The 24,798-nt window shown below is 34.0% G+C and overlaps 2 protein-coding genes across 2 annotated transcripts; both read right to left on the reverse strand.

Moving 5' to 3' along the window:
- Nucleotides 1–3,876: 3,876 nt before the first annotated feature.
- LOC148282576 (uncharacterized) lies at nt 3,877–15,613 on the reverse strand. The gene is made up of 3 exons (XM_088224865.1): nt 15,525–15,613; nt 11,260–11,577; nt 3,877–6,344 (listed from the first exon to the last, which is right to left on the reverse strand). Exons 2-3 carry the CDS (start codon nt 11,519–11,521, stop codon nt 4,579–4,581), a joined length of 2,028 nt encoding a protein of 675 aa, XP_088080991.1. The 5' UTR covers nt 11,522–11,577; nt 15,525–15,613; the 3' UTR covers nt 3,877–4,578.
- Nucleotides 15,614–19,760: 4,147 nt separating this feature from the next.
- LOC148282577 (uncharacterized) lies at nt 19,761–24,558 on the reverse strand. Its single transcript, XM_088224866.1, has 2 exons — nt 24,232–24,558; nt 19,761–22,351 (listed from the first exon to the last, which is right to left on the reverse strand). The coding sequence occupies exons 1-2, from the start codon at nt 24,410–24,412 to the stop codon at nt 21,198–21,200; spliced, it is 1,335 nt and encodes a 444-aa protein (XP_088080992.1). The 5' UTR covers nt 24,413–24,558; the 3' UTR covers nt 19,761–21,197.
- Nucleotides 24,559–24,798: the final 240 nt, after the last annotated feature.

Below are 24,798 nucleotides of genomic sequence, written 5' to 3' on the forward strand. Positions count from 1 at the left end.
AGTACTGGTCCCAGGTGGGAGCCTTGGGGTACCCCACTAGATGCCTCAAACTGATACGAGTTATAACCGAATACTTTTACTAAGATTTTCCTTGATGACAGGTAGCTTTTAAACCATTCCAAGATATTACCAGTAATTCCCAGTGAACTAAGTTTGTGTATTAAAATTGTATGAGAAACCTTGTCGAACGCTTTACTAAAGTCAGTATAAATTGTATCAGTCTGATGACGTCTCTCCATTGATGTGATCAACCGATTCTGATGCAACATAAGGTTTGTAAGAGTTGATCTACCAGTTATGAAACCATGTTGTAACGGAGTGATAACTTTACTAATTTCATTGGTGAACTTAGTTAGCAAAACAGATTCCAGTAACTTTGGAATGGCTGACTGAATACAAATGGGTCGGTAATTGGAGACGTCAGTTTTATCTCCTTTTTTATAAATGGGGGTTAAGTATGAGATCTTCCATTTCTTGGGAAAGTTTCCAGTTTTCAAGGACAAGTTAAAAATTTTTGTAAGTGGACCAGTTAAAGAGGGACAACATTGTATAAGAAGAAGTGTAGGGATATTGTCTGGCCCAGCGCTTTTTTTTGGATCTAAGGCACAAATCCCCTTTTTTACATCAGAATCAGTAAATACACAGTCGTTAAAATCAATTAAATCTGTATTATCAATACTGTGTAACCTAGAATTAGAAGTAGAACTATAAACACTGCTAAAGTAATCAGCAAATAAATTGGCAACTTCCTGTGGTGTGTCTGCCATTTTGCGTTTGTAATACACTGTGGACGGAATTCCAGATTCCCTACTGTTAAGAATCTTGGAAAATTTAAAAATATGTTGCGGCTTAGATGCAGCCTCGACTTCAAATTTACTTACACAGTCTTGATAACAGGTTTTAGAAAGCTGCTTAGACAAAATTCTCAATTTCGAAAATTCTTCATAATCTTTAATGTCTCGAGACCTTTTAAAATTACTATGAGCAATCTTTTTATGTAGTATAACTTCAATAAGTTTTTTACTAAACCATTTAGGAAAATGACTTGCTATGAATGTAGTTTTAGGCACAGATGACTCAATGGCAGTATCAAGGATATGATAAAATTGTGCAATTATATCGTCTACATTTAAATTTTGATTTAAAAAGTTCCAATCACTGCTAAGGATAAATGAGTTAATGGCAGGAAAATCTGCTTTAAAAAAATTTAATCTAACATCAGAGGTTTTGTACTTTGCTAAAATAAGGGTTCCAAAATTAATGCATAAAGGTGGATGGTATCTATCAATTGGTAAAATATTTTCATTTGCAAGTTGCACTGAAATGTTATCTGAATTAGAAAAAACAAGATCCAAGAGACGAGTAAGACAATTATAAACATAATTTGCTTGACGGAGATTTAAAAACATTGACATTTCAATTATCTCACTTGACCCATGGTCTATGCCATCACTAGATTTAGTGTTGATACCATCTGGATCCCACTGTATATTGGGTAAGTTGTAGTCACCCGTCAAAACTATAGCGGCCTCAGGATACCGCCTTCGTAGACATTCCATTTCCAAATAATGATCTTTGTAGGTTTGCGTATCAGACGAAGGGGGAATATACACACAGCCTATTATTATTTTTTCTCGTTTTGATGAAATCATTACAAAAATTTGTTCAAAATTTTGTTTTTTACATTTGAGCATTCGTGATGAGAACTTAGTCGATACTGCAATCAAAACTCCTCCTCCACGAGATCTGTTAGAAGCAAGTTTATCCCGATCATTTCTATATATTAGGTGGTTGCTAAAACCAAGTTCGGTATTGTCGATGTTGTTGTTCAACCATGTTTCTGTAAATGAGTAAATGTCGAAATCCGTAGTTGGTAATGCAGTTTTAAGTGTCTGTAGTTTTGTTCTCACCCCCCTTACATTTTGATAGTAGAGTTTGATGGATTGTCGTTTTTTGTAAACATTTTTACTATTTTAGGATTGTTATTTATGTACTTTATTGTGATATCAGTCTCGCCGCTTGCTTTCCTACTATCAAGTTCATTACGAAGTTCGATAAGCTGTTTCCTTTGTAATGAAGACTGATCCTGGTACATGCGAATATTATTTTTTAAAAGGTGCTTCCTACTCAGTAGTAGTCGTGACCATTTGACCTCCAAAAATTCAACTTTAATTGCTCGAGGCCTCTCTCCAGTATTTCTTCCAAGTCGGTATATTTTTATTTCTTGACTTTGAACAGAGGAATCAAGCTCAGACAGTATTTTCTTGACAGCAGAATCATCTTCCTTAATAGCTGTGGCTCGGGTCGTAGATTGACTCTCAGGTAAGTTACATAAAACAATATTTTTCTCCCTGTAACTTCTATCTTGGACTTCGGATACTAGATCACAGATATTAAAGACGTCGATATTAGTTGAAGAGGAATACTTCTTAATCGTAGCAACCTCAGTCTCTAATGCGCTCATCTTTACTGCCATTTGTCCTATTGTGCACAAAATTTCGTTGGTTTTTGGGACTACTTTCCCGAGTTGTTCTTTTGTAAATTTATTATTAGGATCCATTAGCAGTGTAGTCAATGCATTTATAGCACGCTTAGCATATTCAACGAAAGATTGAGCTTCCATATTTACTTTTAGTTTTTTTTTTTTTTTTTTTAAAGTATAAAATACTTTTTCGTTTTTTTTTTAATTGAAAAATGGCACTGCTGTGTTCGCCTGAGTTTGTAGCGGACTTAGCTAGCAAGTACCTACTCAATGCGGCGCTGTCAAGTAGACCTCAGCCGGGACAATATGATTTATTCTAATGTAGGTAGACTCAACACAGATTTTTTTCGCATAAAATTTCAAATCCTTCGAGATTACAAGTAAACTAGTTGTAAAATATCTCACCAGGCAAAGATCGATTCCTTATAAATACGTATGTTTAAAAACAATCGTAAATATGCACCTTTAAGCTTTACTAACTGAATTTAAAGCGAGAGCAAAAATATTAGTACTTGCACTCTACACGGTTTACACGGTTATATTAAACACTCTTCAGGCTACTTGGTCAAAAGTTCGAAGACATCTTCGCTAAATCGGGAAGGATTGCAGACAGGGTATATGGGTCCCACATCTATTGTCGGAGATGAATAAATAATACACCTAATAGATCTTTACAGATCGCAGTGACGTCAGGAACTTGCATAGCACAAACCCCCACCTCTAAGAATGAGAATAAGATGTCCCATCTCTATTGCGTGTTCCCAACCGCGTCACAAGAAATCAAAATCTGCCATTTATTAAATCTTCTAAGAGCAACTGATAAGATTTAATAAACAGCAGGTCATAAGACTTGTCAAAGCCTTGACTTCCATATTCCCCTTTCAAAGGTGTTTTCCCTCTCTGTTGCAACTAATTTGCATCTAAAATAATAACATTTAAAACTAGCCTGAAAACGAGTGAGAAGGAGGGTAGATTAAATAGCGTGAATGTTTTATGTATTTAATACAAAAATATACACGTAGAAAATTTCTAGCAATTAATTTAAGATGAATATCTAACTTTAGATCCTTATTTATTTATTCACATTTTCCTCTTACAAACTATAATTAATAATAAAAATAATGTGACCTCACTGGGGTTACCCCTGCCAAACTCAAAATATTTTTGAAAAATAAAATAAAAGATAATAACAGTCAGATACACCCTTACCTACAAGATGTGTGTGGAAAGCCAAATAAAATAATAATATGTCATAGTTATCGACCGACAGATTCCAGTGAAATATTTTATTTATTTTATAACTCCCTTACGGCACCTAAAGGTGCAAAGTGGTAAACTAACCGCTGTCAAGGTATTTATCATTTTTGTAAGATTAGGTAGTAAATAATGATCAGTTTTATGCTTCACGCGCCAGTCCAGGGACTATTTATAAATTTATTTATTTATATATACACCCAATGGGCATTTTTAAGGACATATTTAAACAAAGAAAATTATTACAAAAGAAGTAGAAAGACTCGATGGTATATAGTAGACTTTGTGGGAGTGAAAGCGGAGAGAGGTGTTTATAATTGCATTTGATTCAGTGATCGTTTGAAAGAAGACAACTTGTTATCAAAGAAATCAAGACTGGTAGGTTTGTTGGCAGACCTGAGAATTCTGGGCATAGGGGAATGAAAACCATAGTTAGTTCTACGGTTATCGGTATGAAAGAGTAAGTTTTGTCTGAGGTTTCTAGTTGGGATATTTCATTTCATCGAGCTCAGTAGTTCAGGCGCATCAAACACCGAGTTGAGAATTTTAAATAGGACTAGAAGGTCGGATTTATTTCGACGGTCTTGCAGAGAAGATATTTTTAAGGTAGTTTCTAACTCATTCTACGTATATTGGTCTCTGGAGAAGCCCAACTTTCCAAGCCTTTCTCAAAAATCGATGTTGAACTGATTCAATATTCTTGATGTGAACATCATAATATGGAGACCAGGTGACAGAGGAATACTCTAGGTGTGGGCGAACCAGGGAACAGAAGAGAGATAAATAAATATTTCATGGCACTTTGTAGGAAATATACCCCGAGACCATTTACTTTGAAGGAGTTATGGATCGTCGATCCGATCCCGATTTAGAAAAATATTCATTTTTAGTAGTTTCACAGTCAGGACTTTCTCACCGATGTGACTTATTGAATGACGAATTAAATCACTTTTTTTGGAAAACACGTTTTTACAATCGGAGCAGGAGAAGGGTTTCTTGCGAAGATGAGTTAAAATGTGCGTTTTCAAATTAATTTTCTGTGAAGATTTATATTGGCACTCAAAGCATGAGAATGGTTTCTCACCAGTATGCGTAAACATGTGTATTTTTAAATGACATTTACGCCCACATTTAAATTGGCACTCTGAGCAAGAGAATGGTTTCGCACCTGTGTGGGTCAACATGTGTGTTTTTAAGTTGTTTCTCTGTGAACATTTAAATTGGCATACTGAGCATGAAAATTGTTTCTCACCAGTGTGAGTTGATAAATGTTGTTTTAAATGTTGTTTACTCGAAAATTTGGATTCGCACTCTGAGCATGAGATTGGTTTTTCACCTGTGTGAGTCAACATGTGCGATTTCAAAGAATGTCGATGTGAACATTTAAATTGGCACTCTATACAAGAGAATGGTTTCTCACCTGTGTGTGTCAACATGTGTGATTTTAGGTTACTTCTCTGTGAACATTTAAATTGGCACACTGAACATGAGAACGGTTTCGCACCTGAGTGAGTTAAAACGTGCGCTACTAAAGTGTGCTTTTTTGAACATTCATATTGGCATTCTGAGCACGAGAAAAGTTTTTCACCAGTGTGAGTCAACATGTGCGATTTCAAAGAACTTCTCTGTGAACATTTGAATTTACACTCTAGGCATGAGAATGGTTTTTCACCTGAATGAGTAAACATATGTGTTTTCATATTTATTCTCATTGAACACTTATATTGGCACACTGAGCATGAGAAAGGTTTCAGACCAGTATGAGTTAACATATGAGATTTCAATGAACCTCTCAATGAACATTTATATTCACATTTTGAGCACGAGTATGGTTTCTCACCAGTATGCGTTAACATATGCAATTTCAAAGAATCTCTCCGTGAACACTTATGTTGGCACTCTGAGCATGAGTATGGTTTCTCACCAGTATGCGTTAACATATGCGATTTCAACGCCTTTATGTGTGAACATTTATATTGGCATTCTGAGCATGAGTATGGTTTCTCACCAGTATGAATGAACATGTGCGATTTTAATTGATCTTTTCGTGAAAATTTTGATTCGCACTCTGGGCATGAGAATGGTTTCTCACCTGTATGGATAAATATATGTTTGGTTAAGTTGCTTCTGTTTGAACATTTATATTGACACTCTGAGCATGAGTATGCTTTCTTACCAGAATGACTTAATATGTGCGATATCAAAGTTCTTTTCTGTAAACATTTATATTGGCACTCTGAGCACGCGAATGGTTTATCTTCTGTATGAGAGAACATGTGCGTTCTCAATGTTACTCTTTTTGAACATTTAAATTGGCACTCTGAACATGAAAATGGTTTTTCACCTGTGTGGGTTAACATGTGCGATTTCAAAGCATTTTTTCTTGAAAATTTAAATTGGCACTCTGAGCATGAAAATGGTTTCTCACCTGTGTGAGTCAACATGTGCGTTTTCAAAGAATTTTTGCGTGTACATTTAAATTGACACTCTGAGCATGAGAATGGTTTATCACCAGTATGAATACACATGTGTAATTTCAAAGCATATTTCCCCGTACATTTAAATTGGCACTTTGAGCAGGAGAAACATTTCTTCTTTGCTTTCAAACCTGAAACAAAACACGGTATTGTAATTGTTTATAATTATTTATTTAGATGACCAACAGCTATTTTTATCTTTAATATATAAAAAAAACTAATTAAAAATAAGCCAAGTACAGGTTTTCACAAGTAGCATAACGATAATTTAAAAAAGATTCTCGAACATAAAATGAACAGTAATCTAATGTAAATCTAAAAGAAAAGAAAAAATATGACGAATTATTTCGAAAGCAAGCGCCGTACGTCATAATGATTATTTGCAAATAAATCTATGTTTAATGATTTTGTCATTACAATAAAAGTATTAAAAGTTAGCTATAAATATGAATTTTGCCTATAATTAGATAAAACAAGAGGTATATGAAGAAGAAGGTTATTCAAAAATGTTTTGAGTATGTCCATTTGGACATAGCATTTGCTTGCAGACTGGCTGGATTTTCTTCCTAGGGAGTTGTTCGCTTTTAAATTTATTGCAAGAGAGAGGGAAAACACCTTTGAGAAGGGAATATGGGAGTCTAGGCATTTGCAGGGCATATGACCTGTCATTGGCTAGTTTAAGTGGCCACTTTACACACTGTGTAACATTCACCATTCAGCCAAGTTTGAACGTCCACATTTCCTCAACTCTTCCATCTGTTGACTTTTGTGAAGTAAACGAGCTGAATTTGGAATTCCATTTAATAGTTTGTGTTCATCATAATTGTTTGTTCTCAAACCAACAGTGGTACGTGAAAACCAGCACAGACAGAACTTTCAGGTGAGGGGGTCGCCTTTCCTTCTCAAGTCAAACAACTGATGAACTTTTTAAACTCGAGAACTTTATTAAAACAAAGAACAGTTTGTTGAAAATAAAGCGGTGAATCACTGTAGAATCTCTACTGGTGTCTCGAGTTTCTTCTTTGGGCGATCCCCGTTCGTTTCTTTCTTGCGGCTTCTTGTTCGGAACTGTCTGTCTCTCTCAAAAACCTAAGCTTAAATAATTACCCTTGATCCCCGAGGCCCTTCCCTATTTTTCTACATTTGGGCGCGCCAATTTTCTAGGACACTCCCTTTTTTATGGTTTATTTTTATTCCATACACATATTCCTAATTTAAGGTATAATTACAAAATACCTAGGCTAATTATTGCTTATATTATATATATATATATTATATAAATATATATTTCACCACTTTAGGCAGATACTGATTTTTACATATCGTAAATTGAATGAAGATAAAAATTTTTGTACAAACAACTCATTTTTGCTCAATATTGCAAATAATGAGTTTTCCTCTAAGCAGACGATACGAGGCTTGCGAACATTATTAATTCAAAAGAAGGCCGACAGCAGAAGACTATTAGAAAGGAAAGATAGCTGGATGTCATCATCCCGGGACAATGAAAGCATCCACCCCTTTCCCGAAACTGTTCATAAAGACTTGAGTCTTTCTTCAGTTTCGCATATCAATATCAATTTTTTTTTTTTTTTTAAACTAATTAAGCGAAAATTTAATATTTCTTTACAATCAAACCGCGAAAATAACCAAACAAATAAACTTTAAAAACTTTCATTGTACCCCTCACTGCAGTTTTGTCAGTTTGTGATCAATCAAATACACATGGTCAGCACAATCACCCTTTTCTAATTTCCCAGTATTACAGTGGAGGAATACAGTGTTAGTTCTAAATTGAGACTGCGGCCGTACGCTCCAGATCCCGCATCGGAAAGGAAGAAGAACGTAGTAATACAAACAAATCAATCAAACGACACGAAACCCAAATACATATAGGAAACATTAGAATAATTTGCCCGGGACAGCCCACAGTCACAAACAGACCAAGAGGAATAATCGGTAGAATAGAAATGGCAAGATAGTGAGAGGGTTAGAAAATATATTGTGACGCCACAAAGGTGTAGGGTCCATAGTCCATAGTCGATGACACACACGTGTCAAATTAGTTCACCTGAAGTAGACTAATGACCGACGATGCAATGTCATCATTTTCTATCGAATCCAATACAACGTTAGCAATATTGCACATAAAGACGCGATCGTCGCCCTGCAGTACATTCACATCGTCCCTACCATAAAGAAATGAACTACAAAGGTATATGGTATATAAAGAGACCACAAGACGCAGCCAACACCAGTCAGCGCGTTCAGTTAGTTGGCCCAACAAGTTCAGTTCACTTCAGTCCAGCTCGACGAAGTCACACCGCTCCAGCATGTAGTTCAAGAGCACTTACTTCAGCCCATCGTCGCCGCTACGCCCGCGCTACACAACCAAGTGCTGTATCTTATTCGCCATGTAATAAATACACATTGAACAGCAACCTCGTGTCTTCTCTGTCAATCTCTGACTAGGGTAGGAACTCCAACCAAACGCTCAACTACTTCATCCTACAAAGGTAAGCATAATTCAAACCGCAAGGCTCTCAAACATACACTAACATCCGTCGTTGAAATGTTTTCGAAACATGACAAGGCTACTTCAACTCTCCCGGCAACTATTTTTTGTCAGCAATTATCCAGTGGGAGGATAATTTATCTGCGTACTATCATACATCAGTGGCGAATGGTGATTTTATTTACAGATAAGCTATAAAAAAATAATATATTTGTACCTACATAGGAGGTACATGATAATATCATCATGTACCTACATAGGAGGTTCATTATAATATCATCATCATCACCCCCTTTCCGCACCTAAAGGTGCATAGGGCACTGCATTGGTACACCAATCGCAGCGTACCTTGATCATTTTTGTTACATGCAGGTAAGATGATCAGTCTTACGCTACAGGTACCAGTCCAGGGACTATGAAATATTCTGGTGTGAAAACACCCTTTTAAATCAAAATTTCATATCAACCATGACGGGAATCGAACCCGAGACCTCTCGCATGGTAGGCAAACGCGCTGACCATTACACCACCAGGCCGACCAATATAATATAATACCGAATAATATAATGTAAGTAATATCTTTATATATATTTTTTCTGTACGTGTGATGTCACTGAACTTCTCCTAAACGGCTAAACCGATTTACTTGCGGTTTTCAGTGAAATGTAGATCTTTGCGCTGCGCGTGATCGTAGATATTTAAATCTTCAATCTAATATGTAAAAAAAAGTTAGAAGCATAAATATTTTATTCATCGATCTACAAGGGTTGCATTCGACGAGAATGCGTTTTTTTTTGTGTTTGAGTGGGTTTCTGGATGGTTTAGGTTCACAATTGGACCCGGTAGGTGGCGCTGCGATCTCAATGTCAAATGTCACTTAGTATAAAGTTTATCGAAAACTAGAATTTTTTGAGATTTTGCGTTTACTGATCCCGCTAATAGCAGGCAAGCGAACGTTCGGACAGGACAACGTCTGTCGGGTCTGCTAGTATACTATAAATTGATATTTTTCTGTGGTTCTGTATGATACAACAACTCTCATCCATTAAATCAACTCAAACGACGTAACTTCATTATATATTATTAATATAATTATAGATATATTATCATAAACAAATAAGTAAAAAATAGCACTACAAATTCAGTCGAAATTAAATATCCAATGGAAATGTCAACCAGCCGATTGTTCTAGAAATTAATAGTGCTAAAAACGGCCGCGTCGAGCGCCATATGTCCTGCAATATGACGCATGAAAGTAAATGGTCTTTTCTCAAAGAAAAATAGTCCTTAAGAAATAATGTTTGAAATATTATTTTTCAAATCAAGAATCTTTAAATAATTTGAGTAATCTGCAAGTTTAATCTAGGAGAAAAAACCCGCACTGGGGTTAAGACATTAAAAATATAGTATACTTATTTGTATGAAAAAACAAGCTGGAATAATCTGCTAGTTTCTTGGCTCACCGCAGGCGCTGGGCGCGCTTTATTAATATTAATATTTATATCAGGATAAAAATACAAACGGTGGAAACGATTTAAAATAAATGGTAATTATTTATTTGTTTTTCTGTAAATAAAGTTACAGTAAAACATTATTGTGGTTAGTCAAATGTAATTGTTGGAAGTAATTAAAGAAGTAAGTAAAGAAGTAAACTGCCTTAGTTAGAAGTAATTTAGAATTCAATTCAACAATTTGGTCACCTTATTCCAATGTTCGTATTTTAAAGTTAGAAAGAGTACAACGTAAATTCCTTAGATTCATCAATCACAAACTTAATATTTCCACTGAAAATATTGATTACGATAATTTGTTATGTACTCTAAATATGTCAACTCTTTGTTAAAGAAGAATTACAAATGATGTATTAAATTTATATAAAATAGCAAATGGCGTATTGGACGTCCCGGAATTAACTAGTGTTATCAGCTTAAAAGTACCTGTTCGAAATACTCGGCAGCTAACGTTATTTTTTTAATCTCTGGCAGTCACAATTATTATTACAATTCACCAATACCTAGACTACACCGACCAGCGGCCGGTGGCTGGTAACGAGTATGGTGAAGTTGATATATTTTCTCTGTCATTATGTAAATAAAGTATTCAAAAGGTTATAAATTAATTTGTATAAAATTTCTTAATATTGTTCTTTATTTACTTCTTTTTTCATGTATCTCTATAATAATGTATAAACTTATACATATGTATGCATGTTTTAATATGTAAATTTATTAAATATTTTTCTATGTACCCTATACCTATGTTGGTACATTTCCTTATTTTTACTTATTATTGTATCTTTTAGTTTTTCTTATGTTATCTTTAATTTTAACTAAATTCACATACCTTTGTTTCACTGCTGCACTTGAATGTAATTTCTAATATTTGTAAAAGCCCGTAGGGTGTGTAAATTAATAAATAAATAAAGTAATGGTAGGCTGCGCATAATCGCTTGTATACACGGTTCGCCCCTGTCATCCATAGTCTACAGACGTAATCTAAGGGCAGATAATATGGAATAAAGTGTTACTTACTCGGGGCAATTTCATTCTTACGAGTGGATTCCAAACATTCTTGTTTAATGTCGGGATAATCGATATCCATCTCTGTGAATATAATTATATCGCTGGTTATCCTGGGCAGGTCAGTACTGGTCCCCGGGTCGGCATTCACGGTAGCGACACTTGGCTCCTCGCTGCTGGGGGGGCATGGCGCCCCTTCCTCAGTATGGAGAATATCTCCGTCTACATCGCCGGTCCCCGGTTCAGCCTTAATATTCATTGAGGCAACTTCCATGATGCTGCTTTCGAGAACGGGTAAGTTTATCTTTAATCAATCGAAAGATAAATGTCCTGAAAAGCATACAGAATATTTATTTCAATAATAAAATAACATAGGCTCATAGAGTCCAGAAACCGTATACGCCCATCAAACAGAAGGCGACTAAACCACTCTTAAAAGAGTAGTTTTACGTTTTGACCCATTAGTTTCTTTGAAGACGTCGCTCAGTACGCAACTCCTGATTTGAATTCAACTATGCCGTGTTGTGTCCTTTAAAGTGTATAAATACTGCTAGAATCTTAAGCAAACAGGATGGGATCACATTTCATGTGTAATTAGCAAATGCATTACTTAAAAATTGAATCATTTTTCCATCTGTCAGATTGTCGAAGAAAACAAAATGGACATTAAGTTAGTATTTCCAGGGTTGTAATTTTTTTAAACAACGCCGTGGTGGACATTTAACCGAAATTATCTTTAAAACATCAAAAAATATTTAACATGATACAAAAATCTCCGTTTTTTGTAAAATGAAAATTGTTTTATATTATAAGTTCAAAGTTCATTAATTCAATTACTCTTATTAAATGGCCCTTTACTTATCTACTCTGTTGTGTCAATCAATGTTTTCGCGTGTACAATAACATTTTAGAGAAATTAACAAATTGCTTTTTTTTACCTTACATTTGTGTTATGATTATATTTTTTCCTATCTGACAACATTACGCGGCGAGTTCACGAATGCGTGCGGCGAAAGTAGGGCATAGTAGGGGGATTTTCGGACACAGTCCGATGTATTCGAATATGATTCTACGCTCCTTCTGGACTATTCTTAATTCTATGCATTGGCCACAAGAAAAAATCAAAGTGTCGTTATGTTTTGAAATACCCAATAAACTGCACACGAATTTAACGGTAGGTTGTTCCTATCACGTTTCTGCCAAAATACATTTTCCCTAAGAAATAATTTAGTAAATATAATGAGTTACATTTAAGTTTCTAAGTGACAATTCTTGATGGAAGTTCATTGTAATTGATTATAGAAATTAAGACGAGTGATACTTTAATTCAGAAATTTGGAACATCCTTAATAAGTCGTTTATAAAATAAGATAGATATTCAAATAAATGTTTGTATGATCATTCCAAAGAAAGTGGTGTCCTGGACACAAAGATTTGTCTGCATTTATATATATATATATATTTATGTAAAAAAATGTATTATTTTTACACTACATTGGTTTTTATGGTATGTATTTTTTAAGAACTGTCATGATAAATTACACGCTGCATTATAATATAAATAGCCGTATTTATAATATGGGTAATATCAATAATTAGTAATGACAATGAGTAGTAACGCTAAATAAAACATAAAATTATATATTTATTAAATGCCTTAGTAGTTTTCAAGTGCAAAATAACTCACTTAACAAGTTAGTACTATGCTCTTTGAATTACTGAATTTTTAAATAATATTGCGTAGGTACATAGAACAAAATGTAATAAAAATATAACCCGTGCTCTAAGCCCCATACTATAACTGGAGGTAGTAGAAAATTAGACGAGGACGTTAGACGAGGACGACCAAGGAAGACGTGGCATGATCAGATAAACCAAAATTTTAAGTCTGGTCATGTCAAAAGCAGACAGAACCGAAGGGCATGTATGACAAGATGTATGAATGTGGAAGAGGCTAGGAGTGTATGCCAGGATAGACGTGTGTGGCGGTCCATTCTCTCTGCCTACCCCTACGGGGAAATGGCGTGATGGTAGTAGTAGTAGTAGTAGTAGTAGTAGAAAATGGCTACCCATTAAACATTGATGAAATATTTTAGCCACGTCTTTAATTCAAGTCACAGTTAGTATTGAAATTTAATTTACACATTATTAATTATATCAGGCGTATTGATAAGTTGTGTACTTTGAATATATATACATATATATATTTTATTCAGATGACAAATATAGGTATACAATATTACTACTGAATACAATTTTTAGAATAATTAAATATCCCGGAGCCGTGTAAACACGTGATTATACAACCACGCGTTATGTCCCGGTCCCGTGTTTACACGTGGTTTACCAGCTGTCTAAAAAAGTGCATTTTATTGACATTTAGTGACTTTTATTAGTACTTTTTCACTGCTGGAAACCATGTGAAAACACGGGACCGGGACACACGCGTGGTTATTATAATCACGTGGTTACACGGCTCCGGGATACAAAGCACAAAAAAGGAGTGAGATGCTTAGCCACGTCTTTAATTCAAGTCACAGTTAGTATTGAAATTTAATTTACACATTATTAATTATATCAGGCGTATTGATAAGTTGTGTACTTTGAATATATATACATATATATATTTTATTCAGATGACAAATATAGGTATACAATATTACTACTGAATACAATTTTTAGAATAATTAAATATCCCGGAGCCGTGTAAACACGTGATTATACAACCACGCGTTATGTCCCGGTCCCGTGTTTACACGTGGTTTACCAGCTGTCTAAAAAAGTGCATTTTATTGACATTTAGTGACTTTTATTAGTACTTTTTCACTGCTGGAAACCATGTGAAAACACGGGACCGGGACACACGCGTGGTTATTATAATCACGTGGTTACACGGCTCCGGGATACAAAGCACAAAAAAGGAGTGAGACCCGCATGTGTGTGAACATTGCAATGAGGCTCTCCATAGAGGCCAATGTTGGCAAAACTATTATATATAAATGACTTATTTAATTGTTTCAGATAAATATGAGAAGTTTCTATTGATTTAGCTAAGTATTCTTTTATAATCTTTTTTAATTATGACACAAAGCATGAAATTTCACAAAGAATAGGCCGGGCACAGGGTAAATTCTATGTGTATTTCGCCGGTGCCCAAAGTGTTAACGTTTCCCATTGCGTAAAAGAAAAAAAAACATTCTGGTGTACATATATATGTTTTAAATTTATTTCAACAGAGAGGGAAAAAGTTTTCGAGAAGAAATTTGGAAGTCTAGGCATTTACAGGGCTTATGACCCGTCATTGGCTGGTTTAAGTGGCCACTTTACACACTGTGTAACATTCACCATTCTGCCCATGTTTGAACATCCACATTTCCTCAACTCTTCCATCTGTTGACTTTTGTGAAGTGAAAGAGCTGAAACCTTTATCACGTGGGTGAGATTCATCCGGCTGAACCAAATCACCTACTAGGCAACGCCTGGAAACAATTTTCCAATTTTTATACTTCTTCTTTTACCAGGTAGTAATTCAACAATGTTTGATTATGTCCAAATGCTTGCAGACTGGCTGGATTTCCTCCCTAGGGAGTTGTTCATTTTTAAATTTATTTCAACAGAGAGGGAAAAAGTTTTCGAGAAGAAATTTGGAAGTCTAGGCATTTACAGGGCTTATGACCCGTCATTGGCTGGTTTAAGTGGCGAAAACTTTTTCCCTCTCTGTTGAAATAAATTTAAATCTGAACAACTCCCTAGGGAGGAAATCCAGCCAGTCTGCAAGCATTTGGACATAATCAAACATTGTTATATATGTTTTAATGTTATTGATTATTAGCGACCGTGCATTTTAACTTACGCAGAACTTAATATTATAATTCTATAAATTGAATGAAGAGTAAAAGGCAATAAGAAAGATCGCCTGAGAGTCCTCCCATAATGTCGACTTGCTCCCGTCTTGAAATATTTTCTATTATTAAATCATGGCTATTTTCGCTTTATCTACATTATTAAATTAACGTTTCATCAGGTTATCGTTACGAATTCTCAATGCTAATTATTTCATCGTAGGACTGTTTCAGGCAAATAGCAAAATAATTCACATCTAGTTTGACGACGCTTGCCTCACGCACGGGAGTTGCATGTTGGGTTGCCGGTGAGATCACAGTAACTAAATGCTATTTTTCTCGAACCTGGCTGCAATTCTTAATAGCACTCGAGTGTTGTGATGCTATAAATACAATTTATATTGTTTTAAATTACATACTGGAATTTTCACTTACTTTCTGCCGTGATTTGTATGAAAAACTTTGTTTGATCGTCCAATAATATTGTAATTTATAATCAGAGGGTGACGCTAGGTGCTTGACAGATAAACCACAGATGAAAAACAAATTTGCTGGCAGCCCACAAACAAGCATAGAAATTACGGCTAGAATTACATAATAAACAATAGGGTATGGGGATATATCTATTTATATTTCTTGTTACTCTTTGCTTTTTCTTTTTAAACCGATGTTTTAATACAGTTTTAAAATTTTTGTAATTTTATTTTATTTATTTCGAATACAAACAGATGTACAGGTTAAAGTAATAAAAAAAATATATAAAATGTATACATAGTAGGGCCTGCCATCCAATTATATGTATTCACTAAATAATACTGTAATAAAGCGACGACGGCTCTAAGTTTAAACTATATAAATAATAAATATACTATATATTAAAATAAGATAAATATGGACAAAACAAGGAGATAGTGGAAAGGAAAAGAAGGAAATTGATAAGGAGTGGTAAAGAATGATTGAAGGAAAGTGAGAGTGGAAAATTGCATTTGATTTAATGATTAAACGAATTATGAATGAAGAGCATGAATCAAGCCTATTAATTCTCTTCTGTACATATTGTATGGAGTGTTAAATATATCAAGACTATTAAATTTTTTGTTAAATGTTTCACATATACGAGGGATTGTAGAATGTTTCCGATGATTAGTTTTAAATTTATGAATATAGAAATACAAACTAATAATACAAACTAACTCATTATTTTGGATATTTTATATTGGAAAAGGCACTTGTGCCATATAATAAATAAATAAAGTAATGTAATCCATAAAAAAAAATATATATGTGTACCAATTACATATTGACTACGTTTTTTGATTTACATATATATTTTTTTAATATCTCATTTATATGTGCAGTTATTTTTATTATAAAATTTGTTTTACATTTTGAGTCTTTTATATTTGGCAATAAATCGTTAAATATTTTTGGCGCAATAACATTGTATTGCTTTTTACCAAAGGCGGTTGATACAAATGGGACAATACAGTTAATTTGAGTTGAAGAATGAGTGTATATATTTTGTTGGGTTTTTTTGACCTCACTTAATTTATCATACAAATTTAAGTAGTAGGCACCTCACAAATAATTGTCTTACATCCAATATCTTTAACTCAGCGAATAGATATTCCGTTGGATACCTCGAGGGTTTTTTGAGAATTTTTAAAGAATTTTTGAAAAGTTTATTGAGAAGCCGCAATTGATTTTCACATAAACGGGTTTTTATTTTTTCATCTGGACTCGAGTTATATTTCATCATGGTTTCGATGGAGATAAACATATAAGAATTACTTAATGCAAATAAAAACGACCCGCGCACAAAAAAGTTTGTTTAGTATAAGTACCAGTAATCTAATCTGAAAGAAGAAAATACTTCGCTGTTTTGATTATGTTGCTACAGTATACGCTTTTCAAAAACGCTTTGAATAGTAAAAACTCATATACAAAAAGGAAAAAACATTATAGAATGGTTGACAGAACTGACGTACAATAATTGCCTCCACCTTCCATGGAATCAGTTCTCTACAATACCGCAGAGTGTGTGCGGACCAACTACTGCTTTACAAAATTATGACAGGAATGGTTGACTGTACAGAGCTGCTTGGTTTAATAACAATACATGTGCCAGCCAGGATTTGCAGACGGTACCACCTGTTTCATGTAGCAATAAGTAAAACATCGTATGTTGAAAATGCTTTTTTTCGTAGGACTTTTTCAATGTACAATACAAAATTTAAAAATATATATTACACAAACATCACTCTGTCAGATTTAAAATTTACACTAAAAATGTATTATGTAACTTAGTAGACATTATGAAAATAAATATGTACATCTCCCCTCCCCTCCTTATCCTCCCTTCAAGCATTCTTGTCCTTATCCCGCCCAATTTACAGTAACTTAATGTTCTTAAAATAAATATTAAAAAATCTTTGATTATTGAGTACATGAAAATAACATTTTTATATGTATAAATTGTATGTATTTATTTGATATGTAATATATTTTCTTTACTAACTTTGTATACTATGTGGAAATCTGTTATTAGTTCTGAGTTTAAACACTATATCTGTTTGTTTACTTAAAATATGTATGTAGAACTGTTGATTTCCCAAATAAAATAAAATGAAATAAAATATACTTCTTCAAGGTATTTGCACATCGATATTCTACGATTACATTTAAGAACGAAACAGCGTATCATCAGCGCATTGTCGTGTTTAAAAAATGATTTTAAGAGCTTTTCACAATTGCCACCGGTGGCAGCACGTCGCGGCTGAAGAATTAAAATTAATAAAAAAATGTGCTTGCGTTAATACTCGGTAATATTTTATTTTTTTGTTATTAGCAAATTTTATTTAAATAATTTAAACAACGTGTTGCTGACGTTTATCCAAAAGAAAAAATATTTTTTTTTGTTTAAAAAAGTAATTAAATTAGATACGTATTAAATAACTATCAGCAACACGTAACGTGTTTTTTATATTTTTTATTTATTAAAAAAAGTAATTTTGTAAATTCACAGTTTTTCATTTATTACGCACGGTTTGAAATTTTCCACTATTTTCAACCTGCCAAGTTTAAATGTTTTTTTTATAATTTTTTTACACCTTATTACACTATCTATCAATATATATAACTTGTCCATAAATCTTTTATAAAATATGATGTTTCTTCCGTGAGCGATCTGGGTGTTTTGTTCGATTCGAAATTATTATTTAAAGAGCACATTATTAAAATATCCAACAAAGCTGTAAAATTATTAGGATTTGTACTAAGAACCGGAAAAGATTTTATTTTATTTATTTTATTTTATTTTATTTGGGATTTTTACAGCTATTACATAAACAAAATAAGTAGAAAAATCTTAACAATGCTAAAGCCAATTGAAAAAATTCACTGTAAATATAATGACACATAATATGTAAGAAAATAAGTTTAGTAATTGTATTTGTGTGACGTTTGTATTCATGTGTATGTGAATGTGTGTATGCGTGAATGAATGAGGGAGAGGATACATGTGCGTGTGGGAATGAATGAGGGAGAGGGTGCGTGTGTGTGGGTGTGGGTGCGTAATTATGAAAAAATACAATATAAAGTAATAAAATATAGAACTGTGTTTAAAAGTTAACTTGGTTTAAAAAAAAATAAAAAAAATTATAACAATATATATTTAAAAATATAAAAAAAGCGAGTCATTTAATTTTCGTCTGTTTTCTAATGTGTGGATGTTTAAATAATCATTTAAGTATGAGTTATTTCATGTATTCAATCGGTATAAGTACTTAATTTAAAATTGATAAAGCGCAAAAATTTTACATTTGCGTTCTGATTATATTTTTCGCAATCTGGCAACATTACGCGGCGACTTCACGCATGCGCGCGTTGAAATTGGAGCAAAGTGGGTTTTTTTTTTGACACAGTCCATGATTCTACGGTCCTTTTGGACTATTCTTGATTCTTTGGCTGTAACTCAATATAAAAACAAAACAATAATCATAGTTTATTAACAAAAATAACAGTAGCTTTATCTACTACATACACACTTAGGCAATAGATTTCTCTGGATCATGTCCAGTCTGCCTAACTAGGTACAACCTGTTTTAAGGCAGACATTTTTATGCAAAATAAACAATATCATTACTACCGACTAGTAAATTATACAATATTAATTTACACAATTTATTGTTTGAGAAAGTATTTCGAGTAAGCTCTCCGATTTTTCTCGATCTAAACCCAGTAACCAATTTTTTACAAATTTATTAAATTGAATCTGAGCCATGGTTTTGCAATGTTTGGGTAGCATATTGAATATTTTGGGGCTCAGAAACCTGAAATTTCTTGGCCCGAATTCAGAATTTGCGGTGGACCCCATGACCCGTCCTCTAGTTTGACTTCTGGTAGTGTGGGAGTGTTCCTTTTGGGATTTGGTAGAATAATTTGCTTTCACAAACATTATTCTAAAAATATATAATTGCCTTATATCTAACATCTCAAATTCCTCAAACAACTTGATGCTGGGGTTACCTGAAGGGCTTTGTTTATTGTGAATTAATGACTCTGACATTAAAATTTAGAATTTTTTCATTAAGGTATACTGATGTACTTACCTATATTATGTTGCCAGTACATGAGATAATTAGCATTTGGGCTCTTGACTAAGAAAAAAACTTTCTGTGAATAGTCAATATTTATTTTTATCTTAGTTACATAGTGGGGCCTTCTTTGACTACTTTTTATTCCTAATATATACGTAGGCGCGTCAATCAGCCGCACGGCAGGGGCGGAGCGCGACTATTTATTTATTAACTGACATTGTCCATATATACAATTTATAGGGTTTAAATATTACAATAAAATAATAGTTAAATCACAGTTTTCCCTGAAGATGGCTCCTGCAATGGTAGCCGAAACGTCGGATCAAATCCAACATACACGGTATCACCCAAAAAAGATACATAATATAAATAAAATAATAGTTTAAAACATTTTTAAAAAAGAAAAGAAGTATTGACAAACATAAGGGACATCGAGACAAGATCTGGACTATTTATTTAGTACTTGTTTAAGTCGCTGTAAACTTAAACCAAACAAGTCCAGATCTTGTTTTGAGTTAACAATACGACAAAGACGGCTCATTGGAGAATTAAGGTCATAGTTTGTTCTAAGCTGATCGATGGACATTACTTTATTTTTTCTCAACTTACGAGTCGAAATATTGAATTTTACTTGTCCCACTAATGATGGAACATCGATTATACCATTTAGTATGCCAAATATATGTATGGAATCAATATTAGTTTTACGTTTTTGTAGACTAGAAATATTTAATATTGACTCTTGAATATTATCTCTCTCTAGTTCAAGCATCCACGCTATTTTTCGAAGCGAGCGATGTTTGACGATTCAATGTGATTTATGAGATTGACATAGAATGGAGACCAGACCACTATTCTAGGAGGCATATTGTAAAAGAGGGCAAACAGTTGAGCAATAAAGAGTTTTGAATGCACGGACATTACAAAAATCAGAGGATATTCTGTTAATGAAGCCAAGTAATTTCAGTGATTTATTTACTGTATTATCTATATGCTCGTTGCATGTCAGTATATAGTCCAAAACAACTCTTAAATATCTGCTGGACTTAACTACATCAATTTTGGAGTTTTCTCATAGGTACTCGAATGAAATCGGTTGTTTTGTTCTATGAAACGACATTATTTAGCATTTTTTAATATTTAGTTCTAATTTATTGACTTTACACGATTGGTTAAAAGAGTTTACGTCTGATTGAAGAAGAAAACAGTCTGAATTATTTTGAGAATTTTGTTGTCGTCCGCGAACAGCTAAAAGCGAGAGTAAGAGAATAATTTAGCAACATCATTAATAAGCAAATTGAAAAGCAGGGGTGTCAAATCAGCACCCTGAGGTACACCCGATGTAACATCAGCACTGGTTGATAAACAGTTATTTATCCGAACATTTTGTTTCATAATAAATTATATTGAACATTTAAAATTACTGGTCCATCTAAGAATAAGTAAAATATTAATTATTCTCACACTAAGAACCTTCTAACTAATGTGACTTAATGAAGAACGGATTAATTCACCTTTTTAGTGTATGTTTTTTCACAATCACATGAGAAAGTAAGTTGCCAGTATGAGTTAACATGTGTGATTTCAAATAAGCTTTCCGTGAACATTTATATGGGCATTTTGAACAGGAGAATGGTTTCTCACCGGTGTGCATTGACATATGTGATTTCATATCACATCTCCGTGAACATCTATATTGGCATTCTGTGCATGAAAATGGTTTCTCACCGGTATGAATTGACTTGTGCAGTCTCAAAGAACTTCTCTGGGAACATCTAAATTGGCACTCCGAGCATGAGAATGGTTTCTCGCCCGTGTGAGTTAACATGTGCGATTTCAATGTACCTTTCAGTGAACATTTATATTCGCATTCTGAGCATGAGAATGGTTTGCCAGCTGTATGAGTTAACATGTGTGATTTCAACCCATCTCTTCGTGAACAATTAAATTGGCACTCCGGGCATGAGAATGGTTTTTCACCTGTGTGAGTCAACATATGTGATTTTAAGTTATTTTTCTGTGAACATTTAAATGAGCACTCCAAGCATGAGAATGGTTTCTCACCTGTGTGAGTTAACATGTGTGATCTCAGGTTATTTCTCTGCGAACATTTAAACTGGCACTCCGAACATGAAAATGGTTTCTCGCCAGTGTGAGTTGACATGTGCGATATCAAAGTACACTTCTTTGAAGTCTTAAATTGGCACTCTGAGCATGCGAATGGTTTCTCGCCTGAGTGAGTAAACATATGAGATTTTAAGTTATTTCTCTGTGAACATTTAAATTGGCACTTTGGGCATGAGAACGGCTTTTCACCCGTGTGAGTTAACATGTGTGATTTCAAGTTGGTTCTCTGCGAACACTTAAATTGACACTCTATGCAAGAGAATGGTTTCTCACCTGTGTGAGTTAGCATGTGCGATATCAAAGTTCTCTTCAGCGAACATTTAAATTGGCACTCTGAACACGAGAGTGGTTTCTCACCTGTGTGAGTGAACATGTGAGATTTTAAATTATTTCTCTGTGAACATTTGAATTGGCACTCTGAGCACGAGAATGGTTTTTCACCAGTATGGCTTAACATGTGTATCATCAAACTTCTCTTGAGTGAACTTTTATATTGGCACTCTGAACAGACGAAATAATTCTGCTTTACTGGAAAACCTAAAACAAAACACGATAATCTTTGAAAATGCTGTAGATTAAAATATGAATAAATGTTAAATAAAAAAAGGAATGAAAATCAGTTGTTTTTCAAGACTGACAACATGTTTTTAAGTAACGGTTTGAAAATTACTGCTTTATAAAATGGAGTACATGGGTCTTGTAAGAAAAACATGACAACATCGGAAGCGTTTCTTAAGAGTCCGTGGTGGGACCTGAATAGATTTTGGTTTGTTTATGAACGGTATTATGAAGCATGCGAATGAATGAAGGTATTAGTGATAGAAGTGAAATTTCAAATTTAGTGCTGCTTTTCAAGTTATTAAATAATGTTCTCGTCAGTCCCGAACTTTGTAAACACACTGTGGAAATTTTTATGTGAGACAGCGTGGGACGAGACAAAATACTTCTTTTGCTGTTGATTTGCATAGTTCAAACTATGCCAAATACTCACCTCTTCCACGGCTCCACATGTTAGCGAACAAACGTGGAAACTTAGATTTATTATACCAATTAAAGTCATTGCTTTTTAATCACTTATTTTCTAAATTATAAAAATGCAAAGTGTTATACTTGTTTTACTGTTTATGCTATGATACATCGCCTCAGTTACTTCAATACTTTTTGATATTTAAACCCTTTATTTATTAACATTTTACAACAGAGATGAAGAACATTTAAGAGAAAGTAATATGGAAGTCTAGGCATCTACAGGGCTTATGACCTGTCAATGGTTGGTTTAAGTGGCCACTTTACACACTATGTAGCATTCACCATTCTGCCCATATTTTAACATCTATATTCCTTCAATTCTTTCATCTGTTGATGTTTGTGAAGTTAAAGAGCTGAAACCTTTATTTATGCGGGTGAGATTCATCTAATTGAATTATTTCACCTGCATACTAGGCAACGCCTGAAAATGTTATTTTTTCAATTACTATACTTCTTCATGGACCAGGTAATTTATCAACAATATTTTGAGTTTGTCCAAATTTTTGTAGACAAGGTCTGGGCATAAATAAAGGTTTAGTATGTTAATATAAACAGCTCCCCAGGGAGTTCAATCCAGTCCTTCTCAACAAAAATTTGGACAAACTCAAAATATTGCCTTTATTTATTGTTCATTTGCTGCATACCTAAGTAATAATTTCTTATTTAATTTTTCTTTATTATTTCCTTATTTTCTGCTGATTTAACCTCATGTATTTATATTATTTATACTATGTACAGGTGTTTTGTTTCATTATAGTTGTTTTTCAATATTATTTTATACTTTGTTAAAGGCGTAAGCCGTCGAAATAAATAAATAAATATTGGGTGACCAATTTTACGGATGAAGCATCTGATGAAAACATGAATGAACAGAATTTCGTCTGTTCGTTTGCGAATGTGCAATGTCGGGGGAATTAAACCGAGTTTCAATCAAGTTAAATGAAATCTAACCAAATTTGTTGCAACAGAGAGGGAAATATTTTTGAGAAAGGAATATGGAAGTCTAGACATTTACAGGGCTTATGACCTGTCATTGGCTGGTTCGAGTGGCCACTCATAAACATTCACCATTCTAGTAGGTGATTTGGTTCAGCCGGATGAATCTCACCCTCACGATAAAGGTTTCAGCTCCTTTACTTCACAAAAGTCAACAGATGGAAGAGTTGAGGAAATGTAGATGTTTAAACATGGGCAGAACGGTGAATGTTACAAAGTGTGTAAAGTGGTCACTTAAACCAGTCAATAACAGGTCATAAGACTTCCATCTCTTAAATGTTTTCCCTTTATGTTGCAACAAATTTAAATATAAACAACTCCCTAGGGAGAAAATACAGCCAGTCTGCGAGCATTTGGAGACAGAAAAAACATTGTTTATATGAATTTCTTACTTGAGGCAATTTTGTTGTTACGGGGGGAAGCCAAACATTCTTGTTTAATGTCGGGATTATCGATATCCATCTTAATACTGGTAATTATATCACTGGTCATCCTAGGCTGGTCCGTACTGGTCCCCGGTTCAGCCTTCACGGCAACATCTGGCTCCTCGCCTTTGAAAGGCCATGGCGCCATTTTCCCACTACATGGAATATCCCCCTCTACATCGCCAGGCTCCTTGCGCTCGTAACAACACGGCGCCCCGTCCTCAGTATGGAGAACATCTTCTTCAAAATCGCCAGTCCCCGGTTCAGCCTTAATATTTATGGAAGGGGTTTCCATGATGTTGCGTTCAAGAACGAATAGAAAGTTGATCTATTTAATGTAAAATTAAATAAAATATTTAGGTTAAAAAATAAATAATCAATAATAATGGAGAACATTTTAGAGAAGAAAATATGAAAGCCAAGTCATTTATTTTGGGTTGTGATACCGTGACTAGTGTTTCGGACTCACGGCTCAAAGGTCCGTGGTTCGAATCCCACTCTTCCCTAAATTGATTTCCATTTCATAATAGTGAT

This window comes from Micrasema longulum, unplaced genomic scaffold, assembly GCF_059751315.1.
Source record: "Micrasema longulum isolate JH-2025_06_02 unplaced genomic scaffold, ASM5975131v1 h1tg000312l, whole genome shotgun sequence".
NCBI classification, from domain to species: domain Eukaryota; kingdom Metazoa; phylum Arthropoda; class Insecta; order Trichoptera; family Brachycentridae; genus Micrasema; species Micrasema longulum.